Source organism: Liolophura sinensis, chromosome 6, assembly GCF_032854445.1.
Source record: "Liolophura sinensis isolate JHLJ2023 chromosome 6, CUHK_Ljap_v2, whole genome shotgun sequence".
In the NCBI taxonomy this organism is placed as follows: Eukaryota; Metazoa; Mollusca; class Polyplacophora; order Chitonida; family Chitonidae; genus Liolophura; species Liolophura sinensis.
The window spans coordinates 34,654,241-34,672,687 of NC_088300.1; the positions used below are offsets into that span (position 1 = coordinate 34,654,241).

The 18,447-nt window shown below is 38.4% G+C and overlaps 2 protein-coding genes across 3 annotated transcripts; one reads left to right on the plus strand and one right to left on the minus strand.

The window, feature by feature from the left end:
- Positions 1–1,038: 1,038 nt before the first annotated feature.
- On the minus strand, positions 1,039–11,610 carry LOC135469090 (uncharacterized). The gene is made up of 8 exons (XM_064747615.1): positions 11,561–11,610; positions 8,634–8,754; positions 7,568–7,799; positions 6,731–6,819; positions 6,166–6,357; positions 3,166–3,331; positions 2,343–2,412; positions 1,039–1,170 (listed from the first exon to the last, which is right to left on the minus strand). Exons 3-8 carry the CDS (start codon positions 7,787–7,789, stop codon positions 1,055–1,057), a joined length of 855 nt encoding a protein of 284 aa, XP_064603685.1. The 5' UTR covers positions 7,790–7,799; positions 8,634–8,754; positions 11,561–11,610; the 3' UTR covers positions 1,039–1,054.
- Positions 11,611–11,725: 115 nt separating this feature from the next.
- Positions 11,726–16,017, plus strand: LOC135468530 (tetratricopeptide repeat protein 9C-like). Of its 2 annotated transcripts, XR_010444233.1 has the most exons (4): positions 11,726–12,440; positions 12,785–12,973; positions 13,840–14,063; positions 14,097–16,017. XR_010444233.1 is itself a non-coding variant. In XM_064746829.1 (3 exons), the coding sequence occupies exons 1-3, from the start codon at positions 12,125–12,127 to the stop codon at positions 13,959–13,961; spliced, it is 627 nt and encodes a 208-aa protein (XP_064602899.1). In that variant the 5' UTR covers positions 11,726–12,124; the 3' UTR covers positions 13,962–14,072. The 2 variants fall into 2 exon arrangements, 1 of the variants encoding a protein (XP_064602899.1); XM_064746829.1 differs by lacking the exon at positions 14,097–16,017 and having other exon boundaries at positions 13,840–14,072.
- Positions 16,018–18,447: the final 2,430 nt, after the last annotated feature.

The window sequence follows — 18,447 nt, forward strand, 5'->3', positions numbered from 1 at the left end:
TCTGGTGCCTTCCATACTGCTATTAACAGGTATCAATTCTATCTGCCTTACATATATTTAGAGCCTATGCAAAGTCTGTCCACCTCATATCTCTAACTGTGCTGGACTCAAGATTAAAAAACTGATCACTGATATTCTTTTAACTATATTTGTCTGACACTTCTGACCGACTTTTCCTCTGTCTTCTTCTCTCTCTTACCATGCTTACTGTATATGAACACCGTGCACCTATCATGCTCTTCCACCCTCAAACTGCTGGTTGCCAAGCAAAAGGCACATGCTGAAAATTAGCAGAGCAGCTGAGCCAAGAATGGGGCACACAGTTCGTTGAGTGTACCTTGCAGTCTCTGCTCACAGTGAACTAATGCACCTAGGTTTCCGAAGTCAGGCCTATTTTCAATTGTAGATTGCAAACCTACAATCCTTTTGAATACAACTACAAAGTACATATAAAACACACTGGTGGACAAGAAAAGCTAAAAAAAGGTATTTTTTTCTTTTAAAGTAAGCCAATGTATTCGATACCACACATATCCAGTCACTTCACTTGCATGCGACTGAATGGCAAGCAGACTACGCATGAAAGATAACATAGGAAGGTATAGTAAAATGAAGATCAATGGACCATATTCGACAAACTAGGGCTTGTAATAAGTGGAACTTAGTATGACAGACAAGAGAACAATATGCACAGCATACATGACATATGTAAATTGTCTACAAGAATAAAAGCTGGTTTTGGACTTAAGGGGCTATGAATCTTCATAGTAACTCAAAAGGTTATTCAAAAGGTTATTCAGACAATGTTTTGATCGCTATATCTGCCCAAGTAAAGCATGTTGGCCCAAGTGAAATGGCAAATGCCTGAATGTCCGCAGTCTTTAACAATAATGATGACGTGAATGCATGCTCTGAGGGTGTTCCTTACTGAACACACAGAGCTCTAAGAGATCTGAGGCAGCCAATCTCTACAGGCAAGGCTTCAGGCAGTTATACAACACATCTAGGTGTTTAATATTAGTGATGACATGAATGCATGCTTCGAGGGTGTTCCTTACCCAACACACAGAGCTCTAAGAGACCTGAGGCAGCCAATCTCTACAGGCAAGGCTTTCAGGCGGTTACACGACACATCAAGGTGTTTTAGGGACAATAGGGAACACACGCAGTCTATAAGGCAAAAAATCAAAAAATATACAGTCCATGTATGTGCATTAAGTTCAACAAAAAATGGATAACAAATATGTAATTTAATCACATATATTTCCAAAGTGGGGTGGAAACAGGCCTCAACAAAGACGGGTGGAAACACGCCTCAATGAAGAGGGATGGAAACAGGTCTCAACGAAGATGGGTGGAAATAGGCCTTAACGAAGAGGGGTGGAAACAAGCCACAATGAAAAGGGGTGGAAACAGGCCTCAATGAAGAGGGCTGGAAACAGGCCTCAATGAAGTGGGGTGGAAACAGGCCTCAACGAAGAGGGGTGGAAACAGGCCTGTTAAACAAAGAGGGATGAAAAGACGTAAACGAAGTGGGGTGGAAACAGAGCTAAAAAGAGGGGTGGAAACAGGCCTAAAAAAAGAGGGGTGGAAACAGGCCTAAAAAAAAGAGGGGTGGAAACAGGCCTCCATGAAGAGGGGTGGAAACAGACGTAAACGAAGTGGGGTGGAAACAGACCTAAAAAAAGAGGGGTGGAAACATGCCTCAATGAAGAGGGGTGGAAACAGGCCTGTTAAACAAAGAGGGATGGAAAAAAACGTAAACGAAGTGGGTGGAAATGGACTAAAAAAAGAGGGGTGGAAACAGGCCTAAAAAAAGAGGGGTGGAAACAGGCCTCAATGAAGAGGGGTGGGAAACAGGCGTACACGAAGTGGGGAGGAAACAGACCTAAAAAAAAGAGGGGTGGAAAACAGGCTTCAAACAGCCTTTTTGTTCTGATAAGCTTGGGTAACTCTATATATATCAACTTTTTATCTGGAATTTTTATGTTAGACAAACCGGAAACACTATTTACCGTAACTCATGACCTCATGCTCAAGTAGGATAATATCCTACTGGAAAAATTTCAGCACAAAATGATTTTATAACCTTAATTTGCCACATTAGTTCGCAACTTTTGGAGAGAAATTTTACATTAAATACAGTTAACAATAATATACTCATTTAAGCCAATGCTTTCAGCAAAAAGTGGAATTTATGGTGAGCATAAAGTAAACATGGCAGAAAATAAACAAGCATTGGGGTTCCTACAATAATATTCACTCTGTTAAAATGTAAACTGAATTTCAAGCTTGCAAGCTTGTACATATTTGAAAGAAAATGTTGCCTAATTTGTACATACCTGGCAAAGCAATCAGACAATTTCCCTGTATGTCCAGGTCATGCAGATATTTCAATGATCCCAGGCTAGCCTTTTAAAAAAAAACAGAAATAAAGTCCGACAATTATTAAGCATATCAAACTTGTTTCTGAATAATATGATTACAGAAGATTTCTGACACTGATCTGCTTGTGCATCTGGACGTTAGCACACAATCAAGCAGTTCAATTCCGTGGACAGCAATTTCCATTCAGTAAGCTTGTTGGGAAGCACTATATAATACTAGGTAAACTGCATGGACTTCAGGTTGCTGGGGTCACAGAAGATCAAACAATATTACAGGCATCAGTGACCAAACCAAGCAAGGCTGAGACAAATCCTGAAAGCGTTAAAGCCAATATTTTTTATGGAAAAACAGTCTAAATATACCCCAGTGAATACAGAAAACATACAATATGTGGCTTTGATTACAAAAAGCTAAGATAGATGTCACTACAGGCACTAATATCACTGGTGTATCTGTTTTTTGTCAGTGGGGAAAATCTTTGCAGTTAAACATGTAACAAATACATTTACTAAAACATTTGCATGATTTTGCTAATTTTGGAACATCTGGTCTGTTAGCCAAATACACATGCAAATGTAACAGGAATACACAGTTCCTCTTTTCCCAACATTTCAACATATGAACAACATTTCCATATCTTTACCTTTCCACAAAATATGGTTGTCAGAGAAATGAACATTTTAGGTTTCAACACTTAACTAATATCTATCCTAAAAACAAGAAGGAAATAGCCCAAATCTAAACTTCACTCTTTAAACAATGCAAGCTGAGACTTACAGGTAGGTCTGTCAGACTGTTATTGTTGAGGTGTAGCTTCTGTAGACCTGTCAAGCACCCAATCTCTTCAGGCAGCTCCTTCAAGCAATTATTGGACAGGTTCAGGATGGTCAGGTGACTGCCACTGTATCCCAGGCGACGAGGACATTGGTGGATATTCTGATAGCTATTCAGCAAAAGTAAAGGCTGGTTCTATTATCAGTATCCCAGGTGATGAGGACATTGGTGGATATTCTGATAGCTATTCAGCAAAAGTAAAGGCTGGTTCTATTATCAGTATCCCAGGTGATGAGGACATTGGGGGATATTCTGATAGCTATTCAGCAAAAGTAAAGGCTGGTTCTATTATCAGTATCCCAGGTGATGAGGACATTGGTGGATATTCTGATAGCTATTCAGCAAAAGTAAAGGCTGGTTCTATTATCAGTATCCCAGGTGATGAGGACATTGGTGGATATTCTGATAGCTATTCAGCAAAAGTAAAGGCTGGTTCTATTATCAGTATCCCAGGTGATGAGGACATTGGTGGATATTCTGATAGCTATTCAGCAAAAGTAAAAGCTGGTGCCATTATCAGTATCCCAGGTGATGAGGACATTGGTGGATATTCTGATAGCTATTCAGCAAAAGTAAAGGCTGGTTCTATTATCAGTATCCCAGGTGATGAGGACATTGGTGGATATTCTGATAGCTATTCAGCAAAAGTAAAGGCTGGTTCTATTATCAGTATCCCAGGTGATGAGGACATTGGTGGATATTCTGATAGCTATTCAGCAAAAGTAAATACTGGTTCTATTATCAGTATCCTAGGCAACAAGGACATTGGTGGATATTCTGATAGCTATTCAGCAAAAGTAAAGGCTGGTTCTATTATCAGTATCCCAGGTGATGAGGACATTGGTGGATATTCTGATAGCTATTCAGCAAAAGTAAAGGCTGGTGCCATTATCAGTATCCCAGGTGATGAGGACATTGGTGGATATTCTGATAGCTATTCAGCAAAAGTAAAGGCTGGTTCTATTATCAGTATCCCAGGTGATGAGGACATTGGTGGATATTCTGATAGCTATTCAGCAAAAGTAAAAAAGCAAAAGTAAAGACTGGTTCTATTATCAGTATCCCAGGTGATGAGGACATTGGTGGATATTCTGATAGCTATTCAGCAAAAGTAAAAGCTGGTTCCATTATCAGTATCCCAGGTGATGAGGACATTGGTGGATATTCTGATAGCTATTCAGCAAAAGTAAAGGCTGGTTCTATTATCAGTATCCCAGGTGATGAGGACATTGGTGGATATTCTGATAGCTATTCAGCACAAGTAAAGGCTGGTTCTATTATCAGTATCCTAGGCAACAAGGACATTGGTGGATATTCTGATAGCTATTCAGCAAAAGTAAAGGCTGGTTGTGTTATCAGTATCCCAGGTGATGAGGACATTGGGGGATATTCTGATAGCTATTCAGCAAAAGTAAAGACTGGTTCTATTATCAGTATCCCAGGTGATGAGGACATTGGTGGATATTCTGATAGCTATTCAGCAAAAGTAAAGGCTGGTTCTATTATAAGTATCCCAGGTGATGAGGACATTGGTGGATATTCTGATAGCTATTCAGCAAAAGTAAAGGCTGGTTCTATTATCAGTATCCCAGGTGATGAGGACATTGGTGGATATTCTGATAGCTATTCAGCAAAAGTAAAGGCTGGTTCTATTATCAGTATCCCAGGTGATGAGGACATTGGTGGATATTCTGATAGCTATTCAGCAAAAGTAAAGGCTGGTTCTATTATCAGTATCCCAGGCAATGGGGACATTGGTGGATATTCTGATACCTATTCAGAAAGGGTAAAGACTGGTTCTATTATCACTATCCTAGGCAACAAGGACATTGGTGGATATTCTGCTGACTATTTAACAAAATTAAAGACTGGTTATATTTTTAGTATCCCAGGCAATGAGGTCTTTGGTGGATATTCTGATAGCTATTCAGCAAAAGTAAAGACTGGTTCTATTATCAGTGCCCCAGGCGACGATGACAGTGGTGGATATTCTGATAACTAAATGTATTCAACAAAAGTAAAGACTGGTTCTTTTATCAGTATCCCAGGTGATGAGGACATTGGTGGATATTCTGATGACAATTCAGTAAAGACTGGTTCTATAATTAGTATGGGCACATTTACTTTGTACCAGCCTCTTATCAATGTATAAATAGTTCATTTATTTATTTATCTATTTGATTTATGCCTTACTCAAGAATATTTCACTTATACTGCCTCCTACTGTATGGTTCCTACTGTATGGTTCCTACTGTATGATAGGAGGCAGCCAGGCTCTACCATTCACACACTGCTGGCAGGCCTTCCCACCAACTACTGGGGAGAAAGCCTAGATGAGCTGGACTTGAACTCACAGAGATCACATTGGTGAGAGGCTCTTGGGTCATTGCACCAAGCTGGCCACAAAGGCCTCCTATAAATAGTTATAGTATAGTAGTTAAATTTATTGACACCACTGGTATGTACATGCGTACATGTAATTACAGATTTTACCCACAGGTCCCAGGAGTCCATCCCACTTTCGTCACTATTTATTCTTAGGGTGCAAAGGTTTTAATGGCTATTATCCATATTGTCTATATCTATTTCTTGCAAAAGGTCTGCTCTTTAAAACTTATTTTCTCTATCTGAATCAATCCACTATTTGCACAATTACTGTGTGCTGTACATTTGCAGGGTTTGTTTTGGGGCGCTTCTTCCAGTGTTGGTGCTGGATCCTTTAAATGTACTAATACAATTCCTAAAATATGCCAAGGTCAAAGAAAATCAATAGGTTTCATCTTTATGACAAGCATAAAATTGGGTGAACTTGGGGATGAGCTATTCAAGAGACAGAAGGACAGACTGTCAGACCAACAGCCAAACCATTCTCAAGTCCAAAATAGTTCAGGTACCCTCATTTAACAAAACACTGAATTAAGAAATAAACAACGTGTTTATAACCTGAGATCTATAATACTGGAACTTCTGTGCAGCCAGACTTGACTTTGGCCTTTCGTCTTGGCAATCCTTGGATGTGGAATGCTATATCTGGCTGAGGAGCAGTCACTGGTTGTATGAGATACAGGAGAACACTCTTCACACACCAGGCTACATCTTCCAATCTTCTCTGATCCTTCACTTTTCCGCCTGAAACTAGTTTTATGATAAAGTTTACTTTATTTATTTATCTGCTTGCTGTTGAACATCATTTTGTACATGGACCTGATGGTTGTTGATGGCAATCATTTTTATGGTTGAAGGAAACACGAGTGCCTGGGGTTAAAACCACCGACCTTTGGCAAATTACTGATTTACACTAATGTACAACTTACTGGTTTTCATAGTGTATTAGTACTTGACAGTGTTTTCGACCACTTATTTGTAATGACACAAACTACAATAAACCAACACACCTATTGGTACCCAAAATTAACAAACTAAGCCGGTTTCATGTTTCCTGAAACAAAACCACTTTTTAGTTTTGACCCTGAAAGCCAGTATAAATTATCAGCCAAAAAGGCATTACCTGTAACAGACACTGGGTAGGCAGGAATGGAGATCTCCTTGTAGAAAATGTCTTAGCTTGAACAAGTTTCTGCATGTAAAGTTATCAGCCTGCAAATAGAATACAGGTGATTAAAATGGAATCAAACCAAACACAAAACAGAACATTTTACCTACTAGTATCCAATGTAATTCATTGTGAAATCCCCTGATGTAGCCAAAGGTTGGCAGCTTTCTCAGACATCCCAGGTGAAGTGCCCTGAATTACCTCAGAGCATAGGCCACTTTCTTTCACCCATATACAAGTATCATATTACAAAGTCATATAAAGTAAAAATAACCATTAATAATGAAGAAGTCGACAAGGCATCGACAGGTAAATGTCGAAAGTTACACAAGCTTTTGATCCGCTTGCATAAAAGACAAAGACCATGGCAAGAGAATCAGAAGATTGTGTAACATTTAACATGTATGACAGTGAGCAATGAGTGTAAATCAGAATAATATTTTGGTCAAATAAGGCCAAATAAATAAATCCATGCCCATTTGAGAAACACAACAGATAATCCATCGTGGACACTGGTTTTGGATGGAACCATGATGATGGAAATCTGTTTGTGAATGTTTCTGTGAACTGTAGCATACTGATACATGTACATGTATACACAATGAATAATGTTACCTGTTATTCTTCCAAACTATGCCTATACCACAGAAATAATGACACAGAAAAAGTTTTTAAAAGATGTCAAATAAGAGCCAAGGTGAAATTATATCATACCACTTTATAGCAAATAGGTTGTTCATTAGTACAGAAGGTGACAATACTTAGAATAAGACCAGAAGCCAATTTCCTTACCAACTGTCTCTCCACTGAGGACTCTGTTTGGAGGGGCAGATCTGGGACAGAGTACTCTCCCTTGTCTCTGCTGGGGTTGGAATGTACCCAGAGGATCACATGAACTATTGCAGCTAAGATGGAGCAGCACATTGAGCCTGTGATCGCCACGGCGATAGTAGTTGTCTGAACATCTCCACTGAAGAAGATGAACTCTTTGGCAATTGATCCCAAGAAATCCATTGTGAGCTGCCTACCAAGAAAGATCATTACGCTGTATGAACTACTGCTGACTGAAACCTGTCAATATGTACCGGTATGCCATGGATTTAGCTAGAACTTCAATTTATGGTGTCTCCAAATTTCCAAATTTTCTATTTTCCCCATCTGTCCCATGTTAGTTTTGTCAGAATTAACATGTCCCCAAAATTGTGAGACAGTTTGGGCCCCTGTCTAAACCTGTTAATATGTACGTATGTAGAGGTCTACTACTCTGGGAGCAGTCAACAATTAGGGAGAAGAGAAAGCTGATTTAGAACAGCAAATACCTATGGAAGTATCTTTTTATTTATTTATGTATTTACCTCATGTTTAATGGCATAATCAAGAAAATTTTACTTTTATTGCAGTGGTCAGCAACCTGGACAGAATTTGGGGGAACAGAAGTATATCTTGACCAAAAATATATTTTAGTTTGCTAAATGTTTCTGAAAAGGATTTAGATTGTGGCTGGTTAAACTATGAAGCGTGTTAGAACAATATACATGTAATTACTGCTTTTAATGTTCTTTAAATAAGTCAACTGCACAAGTTATCAGCATACATATACCTGGATATAAGACCATGGAGCTTGTAAATGCGTTTAATACAATATTTTTACTCTAGCTGATTTGTCTCCTGTGTTTTGGAGTCACCACCTATGGAAATTTACACAAAAAGTTATAGTATATTGTAAAATAAGTACATATACATGATACAGATTAGATGTAAATGTGAAACTTGCATGTATGTGTGATGAAAAAAGCTGCAGGCCTATGTATAAAACACAAAGTCATGTTGAACATCAGCAGGAAGGAAATGCACTCACCTGCTTCAAGAGAATCCTGTCAAGCAAATGTGTGACTGACCATTTGTGTTAACGAAGTGCAACAAAATTCTTCCATTATATGCTAAAGATTACATTTGTATTTCCAGTTGCCATGGGAGATCTGGAAATAAAGAATTGACACATGCAGGTTTATCGCGTTTTCTTGTATGTGTGGTCGTAAATGGATATAACTGATACACACAGGTGTCCAGGTGTTAAATCTATTAACAATACACAGCTACTCTGGCCTCTTCCACAAGCTGGTAACAGATGCACTTGTACTTGCACATGTGCACACTTCTAGTGCGGTACTAATTATATACCAGTAGTAATGAAAATAAGCACCTGCTAACAGAACACACAAACAGATGGAATGGCAAAAGCCTCTTCACCAAAATGACTGGAAGTAGTTTTCGTAATTTATTGTCTACATGTATGTTGTATTTTTTCTTGAAATTCTTTTAATGTCATGTTTTATTATTTCCTCAAGAATTAATTTATTTGTTTATCTGATAGATGATTTACGCTACATTCAAGAATATATTTCACTTATGCAATGGCAGCCAGCATTAGGATCGGAGAAACCTAGACAGAAACAGGGGGAAACCCATGACCATCTGCAGATTGCTGCAGACCTTCCCACATATGACCGGAGTGGAAGCCAGCACAAGCTGGTGAGAGGATCGTGGCTCATTGTGAAGCACTGACATGCCAAACATCCTCAATAATTAATACTTCTATTATGTTCACTATGTGTCATCATGTTTTGCAAAAAGATGAAAATTATATACATACATATGTATAGGGAACAAAATCAAGCGATACATGTTTCAGTAAACATATACATGTACCTTTCAATTCATTCATGTGAAATCATAAAGTTTTACATACAATATGTAGTAAAGGTATCCTGATCAGATGTTTCATTTGTCAGATAATGTATGTATTTGTATCTGACTTTATCTTTGTCCTTATTTTACATAGCACAACAACCACCCCATCAAAATAATCCTCAAAACTATTAACAAATTAAATCCTTTTTAATTATAGAGAGACCTTTCTAAATGTTAAACTTAATGAGGCAGTCTATGACTCAAAACAAGCCAAATACATCCTTCTGGGGCGTCCTACCCACATTTTCAGAAATTTCTTACCATAACAGTGTCAAATTAATCATCCAACATGTATGAACTGTAGACTTGTAAAACAACACTCATGTGTAATGTAGGGCACCTCACCAGTGCTCTTTGAAAAGATCTCATTTTATAGCATTAAATGGCTAAAGAAATGTAACCAACATAAACCATAAATTTTGGAAATTAATTTGACACTTGTGGGTAGCGTGCCCTAGAGGGATACACAAGGCTTGTTTTTGTTTCACAGTGTGCATCACTAGGATTAAAATTTAGAATGTTTTGCACGTTCTAGTCCAATCTTGTCCATTATCTTACAAGATTCTGTAAGATGACCCTGCAGTTAGAGTCCCCATGACGCCATTATTAACAGATGGCGTGGGTGCAAAAGAAAATTGTCCTCCCAATATTATAGTATATGTAAATGGCTATTTTTGAATCGTTGTCAGTCATAGTGTATTTGTTGGATTTGTACAATTTTCAGATTTCCAGATAGTCTGAGTATTTCAGTAGAACTTCCGTGATAATTCTTCATCCAACCATGCAGGCCTTACTGCTTGCTGTCGGAGTGGCAAAGATGGGCCTTTTTCCCTATACTTCAATATGTGGCAGCCATGTTAATTGTTTTGGCCATGTTAGGGTTATCATGTGAGCCCCAACTTCCGGGCCGTAATACAGAATAATGCTATATAATAAGCCGAGTTGGTTTTTCAGGAATCTCGCTATGTTCACGCAGATATGGACGAGACAGGATGGGGGCTCTTTCGAACTAACGCAGCAAAAAGGCGTGATTTTACAGCAGCTGCTAACAACGACATTGAGGTAACAGATGCATTTGTAATGCAGGTAAATACTGGGTAGCAAACATTGTAAAATCTTGCCTTTTAGCTCCATTAGTTTGCGAGAATCCCCACCCTGTCTTGTCTATATCTGCGTGAACTCTTACAGGATTCCTGAAATGCCCACTGGGCTTATAAGTGTAAGGCTGGAAGCTCAGCTGCTTATCATAAGAATAAGTCCAGTCTGCATTCCAGATGTCTCACAAGTTCACACAGATATTCACACAGATATCGGCGAGACAGGTGGGCCTTTCACAAACTAACATAGATATAAGACGTTATCTTAGTTGCTAGACTGAATACACATTGGCACCTAATGTAAAATCATGTCTTTTAGCTGAGGTGGTTTGCAAGAGCCCCCTCCATGTCTCGGCTAAACATGCTTGAATACACAAGACTCCTGAAATGCTGACTTCAATGGGATTATTATTTTAAATGCCTTGTTAATTAGTGTATAGTCTTGATACAGTGTGTGGATATGGACTATTTGATGGGTTGATTGCTGTGCTTTGTAAAATTGGGACAAAGATACCGTAAAATACAGATATGCACATTTTCTGACGAATGCACATCATGACACCTTTAATACGTGTACTGGCTGTGTAAGTTTAAAATAACAACAACAACAAAGGACATTGACACAACAGATCGGGTTTGGAAGTGTGACTGATACTGATACATGCACTGTCGCTTTAAGACGTCAGCATGTGCCTACTATTTTACATTATGTCAAACGTTCTTCGCCGGTGTTTTAGAGTTCACTGTTCGGTGTATTACCGTTCACTGTTCAACTTCAAACAACGAGCAGCATGAATAATGGCATTGGGTAAATGACTGACTGTCATTTTATTTCTTTTCAGTAGATCTCGTTGACACCTAGAAAAAAATGTCGCTAGAATGAAGGGAAAACATGACTAAAAACAACCAAGTAGTTCACTGTTCAGTGTATACTCACCCGAGGCGACAACAAGCTCCAAAAATAATTAGCGTGAGACAACAACAGTGACAAAGCGCCAACCATTTCACCTGTCATCTGTCACTTTCATGGAAGAGTAGTTCCCCTTGGTTTTCTGTCGCCGGCGGGAAGCACATCACTGGGTGAAAAACGTTTACAAAACTCAAGCACAGCGTGTAATTTGACATCTGACGGAATTTTGTGAGGCATTCTATGCATCTGGCCACAGTCTATGAAGCCATGTGAAACTGAAGTTTTTAGCGTTCTGGTACGAACACAAACTTTGCTCTTCCTTTGTGTCTAATATGTCTAACTTAAAACCGTCAGTCTACGGCATCAAGGGGTTAAGACTGTAAAGTGTTCAATTTTCGACACCTTATGTAGACTACAGTAACATTTTCACTGGTGGCATTGATCAAAATCTACTCTGCGTTTTGCAGAAGCAGTTGTTTTTCTGGATATTGGATATCTCTGGAAACGTTTCTTAATGCGTATATATAGAGAACTGTGCAGTATATTATTTAAATCTTACGAACCATTAAGGCTGTATTACTGTACAATACAATGGCATCCGGTGTTGATGTGACTCCGTCAGGCGCTGGTGTTGAACCCGTTGGAAAACTTTCGGTATCAGATAAGTTAGCTGAGGCACAAAAGCTGAAAGCTATTGGAAATGAGAAATACAAAAGCAAGTTGTTCAAGCAAGCAATAGGCAGTTACCACCGTGCCCTGCTTTATTTAAGAGGGGTGTGTCAAACAACTGGCTCAAAGCTGGGAGGCTTCATTGGCATGCTGATGGAAACGAATAACCCTGACATATCCCCAGAGATGCAAGCTGATGTGACAGCTTTACAACTGGACTGTTATAACAATTTAGCAGGTAATTTTCGTCTATGTTTTCCTTGGCATATTCCATTTTATTTCATTTACTTCTCTGCCAAGTATCGATTGGTCACTATTCCAGAGTAGCCTTTTTTTCTCCAAAACCATAATAAAAGCGCTGATATAAGCACTTCATTGCTGGTAGACAATCTAGGTAGCCTTGCATGAAGATTACTAGACACTGCTGAAGATCACTTGCCTTTCATTATTATATCGTAAACTTTGTGTTTTTCATGCCTTGAAGTATGAACCATTAAGTTTAAAAACTGATGACCTTGATTACAATGGAAACTTTCAATAATTTAGTTTGCAATTTTATGTTTAAATTTTCTTTCATTTCAGCCTGTATTTTGCAGCAAGAGAAACCTAACTATGAAAAGGTTGTCATGTACTGTGATAATGTTCTGGAACTCTCACCCAGTAATGTGAAAGCTATGTACAGGAGAGGTGTGGCATATTATCATTTGCACAATTATGACAAAGCCCACACATGCTTACGACAGGCCAGGGAAACTAAAGGGCAAGAAAAAGGTGAGATGATTGGAAAATCTGGCTTCCTCTCCAGCCATACTTGGGAAGGTCTGCCAGCTGTGGATCTTCTCAGGTTTCCCCGGTATATTAAGTGAAATATTCTTGAGTACGGCATAAAACACTAATCAAATCAATAAATAAACAGTAAAGTAAAACATAAGTCATTACAGTAGAGTTTTAGAAAGAATCTCCATTGCTCTGAATGAAATCACAAAGAAAACATCCTATGAGCACCCCACCCTCACCCATTAGTTATTAGTGTGGGGCTTCAGGATTGAGAAGGCTGAACTAGAATTGGCTGGTTGGCTGTCAGGTTGATGCAATTCATCAGTCGGATGGCATTTTTCTTATCTGAAATTTACTCCTACAACCTTTGTATCCATAATTTTGAGTCGGCTGTGGACAACAAGCATGACAATCCTATGTTTGGGCAGAGGGATGCTAAAATTGATTGATCTTTTGCATGCTGTTTTATTTTTATCTGTCAATCTCAGTCACAGTTTATTATTTTGTTCTCCAGATTCGGTGAAATTTAAGGTGCTACTTCAGTAACAAGATAAACCATTGGGAAATATTAAAATGACATGAAGGATACCCTGTGGAACAGAGCTATCACCACGGTCCATAGAGATTACAAAGAATAATGCTGTCTAACCACTAAAAGTCAAGTTTTCGGCCTAAAATGTTTTTTATGAAAACCATTCAGACTACGTCGATCCTTATCATTAAATCCTGTTTTTATGAGATTTACACGTCTTGACACTGAAGTAGCTCTTTATAACTGTTAGTAACTGTAATTGTGTGTGCGAATTCATATATGACAGAGTGCAAGTACTATGTTTTCACATCAAATTTTTCTCTTTCAGATCCAGCTATAGACAAGTATTTGTCACTTTGCCAAAGAGAACTTCAAAAAGAGGAGAAACTGATGAAGAAGAAGTATAAAGGGATGTTTGACAAACTCTCATCTGGAGATCTGAACACATGATGCTCATTAATGGCGTGTATTTAAGGCTGTAGGAAAGTATGGTAAAAAGTTTGATGTGATGGTCAAAAGGTTCATAAACAGGACGGTACCATTTTTGTAAAGGTTCATAAACAGGACTGAACCATTTTTGTAAAGGTTCATAAACAGGACTGAACCATTTTTGTAAAGGTTCATAAACAGGACCTGTCAAGTAGCAATGATATTACTCTTGTCATTTGACAAGGGACATTTATGTGTGATCAGAGGTGTTGTGAAATCTTAAGACTGGCTAGTGAATCATTTCAGGCCTTGATAAAATTCTAGTACCTAGAATTATTGTGCTTGGTAAGAAATAATGAACAGTTTGACGGCAAGAGTAATCTTGACTGCCGCTGAAAGGGTAGAAAACCCATGAACGCTGCATTAATCACAAATCACATAAACAGATTTAGACATGTAGCTCATTCACCGGCTGAAAGTTTCATTACACCTACCTTCCAGACTTTTTGGTGGCTAAGATACTAGCCTGGTAATCACCAGGTCACCTAAGGTGTGTGTGGGCCTCCATGGATCAGTTGGTTAGCATGCTAGTGCATTGTAATGGCCCAAGAGCCTCTCACCAATGCGGCTGTTGTGAGTTCATGTCCAGCTAATGCTGACTTCCTCTCCGGCCTTATGTGGGAAGGTCTGTCAGCAACCTGCGGATGGTCATGGGTTTCCCCTGGGCTTTTTGCCAGCCGTGGGAAAGGTCGCCAACCGCTTGCCAACATGGCATGATTTGTCCACAAGTGGGAAAGTTTGCCAACCGCTTGCCACCAGTAACCAGCCAGTGTATGTGGTTTTCCCAGAACACACTGTTGGCGCCCTGTCTAGTGGTCTCTTCCACTTGTACATTTCCACTATCCTTTAAGTAGAAAATTCTTTAGTGTGATGTTAAACAACAGTCGGCCAATTTATATGAGTTTCGTGCTGTATTTCATCTAACGTTTAGCATTTTTCAAATGAAATAGTTTGCTTGATTCTTATTTATTCATCCACTTTATTGGGCCACATAAGAGATTTTTTTGAAAATTGATTAATTTCTTATCAAAAAGATATAAGTACTGGCATCTAAAGTAGCTTAAGGACTTAATGTGCCTCTGAATGTTTCGCATGACGAACTTTAGGTGAAAATACAGTAATTAACTAACATCCACAAGTAGTTGTAACTAAAACGAAAGCTTCATTGTGACTCATTATTTCTTGGAATGACACTAACTTATTCGTGGATCTACTGGATAACTAAATTCCTGACATTGAGAAAGTGGAAGCCCAATTTAACTTTGATGGACATCGACAATGAAAGCTAAAATATTATTGTTATGATTTGGACGTTGTGAAAAGCCCAGTAGAACAATAAATGTTTTTTCTTTGACATGGCAGTTATTCTTTAATAAATACATTATCAGACATGCCAGTTTGGTACTCATTTGCATGGTTCATTTTCTCATGCATGAACTACGTTGGCTGTAGATACATGTATGCGCTATCTTCACAACTGCATGTTCAGAATGCTAGATCGTACACTTCGGGAGCAGTAGATCCAGGGTCAGTCCTGGGTTACGTCACACCAAAGACCTTAAAAGAGGAAGTTGTAACTTCCACGCTTGGCGTTCAGTATCAAGGGGATAGTGCAACGACTGTTTGCCCCGTATCAGTATAATGGCTTCATCGTCATATGACTGAAAAATTGTTAAGTTTGACCTTAAGCCCCTAGCACTCAATCTGTAGAATGCTGGTGGTTCTTTGTCAAATTGTATAGTTACCATGCTAACATTTGCATCAGGTCATGTTCTTATATGACGTATATCGTGTCACTTATCATGAAGGACAACAGATTTCTCTGTATTGCCCTATACCCTTCATCTAATGTAACCATATTCATGTAAGTATACAATGTACCAAATGAGTAAATATCGTTCATTAAGCATATAGTAAAGCAAGGGTAAGGAATTTACCTAAGCTGTTGAATAGTAATGTCCTTTATCTCCATGTAGGGGGCCTCCGTGGCTCAGTTGGTTAGCCCGCTAGCGCAGCGTAATGACCCAGGAGTCTCTCACCAATGCGATCGCTGTGAGTTCAAGTCCAGCTCATGCTGGCTTCCTCTCCGGCCGTAAGTGGGAAGGTTTTTCAGCAACCTGCGGATGGTCGTGGGTTTCCCCCGGGCTCTGCCCAGTTTCCACCCACCATAATGCTGGCCGCTGTCATATAAGTGAAATACTCTTGAGTACGGCGTAAAACACCAATCAAATAAATAAATAAATAAATATCTCCATGTACCTGTACTTTTAGAACAAAAAAATTCCCCAGCAATTTCAATAATAATGCAAGTTATCATAAATAATGATTGTTATTGAAGTACATGTAGTCAAAGTGCCTGATTCTGAGAGTTCCATTCATCTTAAAAAGGTGTTTTGAGGTTTGTTTGGGTTGTTAAAATGATTCAAAGGCAATATTTTATGACATTTAAAATATTATAAAAATGCACGTTTGGAAGCAAATTTTTAGGACAAATACAGTATTTGCTATTCAGGTCCACTGATTAATTGCATGTGACAAAACATATCAAAGGACCAGAAAAATGAATACATGTACATCTGTACATACTGTAAGTAGTTTAGTTTGTACCAGTATGCATCTAGTTATATTCGTGAAATCTTACTTGAATTTTTATGTGCGCTTTTCGTTATTGATAAACTTTTCAGTGATTTGTGTCATGTAGACATTTATATGTTTTTATTACATGAAGTTGCCATTTTTTGTGTGTTAGTTTTATGTTATTTCCACATATATGTGGCAATGAAGCCAAATTCAACTGACAATTTTCCTAAAAATAAACAAGGAATATAATCATATTTAAGTGTTAATTTGTGCTTCGTTGTGTATGTCAATAAATATCGATAAAGAATCTATATTGACAACCTAGTTGATTTTTGCATTTTGGTGAAAATTTATGGGGATTTAAACCAGCTCACGTATGCAAATGACACATTGCTGATCTATAAGATCATGGTTGTGGGTTCAAATCCAACTTGTGTTAGTTTAAGGTTTGACTTTTATGTCAGGACGTTTATCAGGGTAATGAAGGTGATCTGAGCAGTTGTTTGTACCCGTTCTTGATTTCTTGGTTTCTTCATTCTCTTTTTGGTTTCCTCCACACGTAGTTGAGTACGACGTTAAACCCCAAGCACTCACTCACTCCTCCAAGTGTAAACCTGACTGCTGTTGTAATATTGAGGAAGAATTTTAGAGTGGAGCAGAAGTCACTGAAAACCATTTCATGTATTCCAGGATAAATGTATGGACATCTGAACATGAGAAGTGTAAAACCCTTGCTGTTGGCTACCAACTTCACCCATCAGCTTTAATTTCTAGATACATTGTACATTTATTTCAATGGTGTTTAATGCCTTACTGTAGGCAAACTGAAAATTTTTTACTTACATGTACATGAAGTTGGTCATGTTTATGGGTGGAAGAGAGCCTTGAGTTAAACAACAACCTTTGCCAAGTCTGAACGAGAAATCCAAGATTCTGGATGCTGTTTGTATATGCTCATCCTTCGCCAGGTCTGAACAAGCAATCCAAGATGTTGGATGCTGTTTTTATATGCTCATCATCTTTGACAGTACTTAGTGATAGACGACCATTCTGGCCTGTTTCTGTTTTCTCTCAGTGTTCCTGTGTATGTTCCATAAAACCTTATACATTTGTCACAACCACTGGGCTTTCATTGTAACCTACATGAGTAGGTCACCTGCCCTCCTCGTGTCTCTAGGTCAAGCACAAAGGGAAAGTGTATTAAATGATACGTGAAACGTTTAATTTTTATTACTTGTCGGAAAATGTGCATAAATTAGAGAGATGATAAAGACTATAAAATGTGCCTCAAATGCGTTTTGGTATTACTTTCATTATTTCCTTAAAAGCGTGAACTTTGTTTAGGGGTTCCTTTTCATATATCCTTAAATGTTTTGCCTTTCATTTGTTAGTTTCAATCGCATTCTCGGACTTGGAATTTTGGATTCGCCAGTATCCATTTTTTTTTTTTTTTTTTTTTTTGCTTTGGGAGCAAAATCAACCAATGGTGCTAGTCTTAAGCATCAGGGTTAAGCATTATTGTCATAAAAAAGTCAATACTCATAAAAAAAAATGTCCCAGTCATGAATTATCATAAAAAAGTCATAAATTTGAACATTTTGGAGAAAGTCATGAATTTTCTCTGAGCACCTTCATTTGTACAGCCACAGAGTATGTTTATGTTCTATTGTTTAATTATTATGGTCATCAGCTGATTTTACTTTGTTCATAACTCCTGTCTGATGGTGAAACATCTGACTACATCTACAACTACAAAGTTTAATGGTGCACTTCTTTTCGAAGTGCCTAGTGTCGACATATTTATGTAGTGCTGCCTCACTGGAACGCCATGGTGAAGACACCAGACATGATGTCATACCCGGTCACA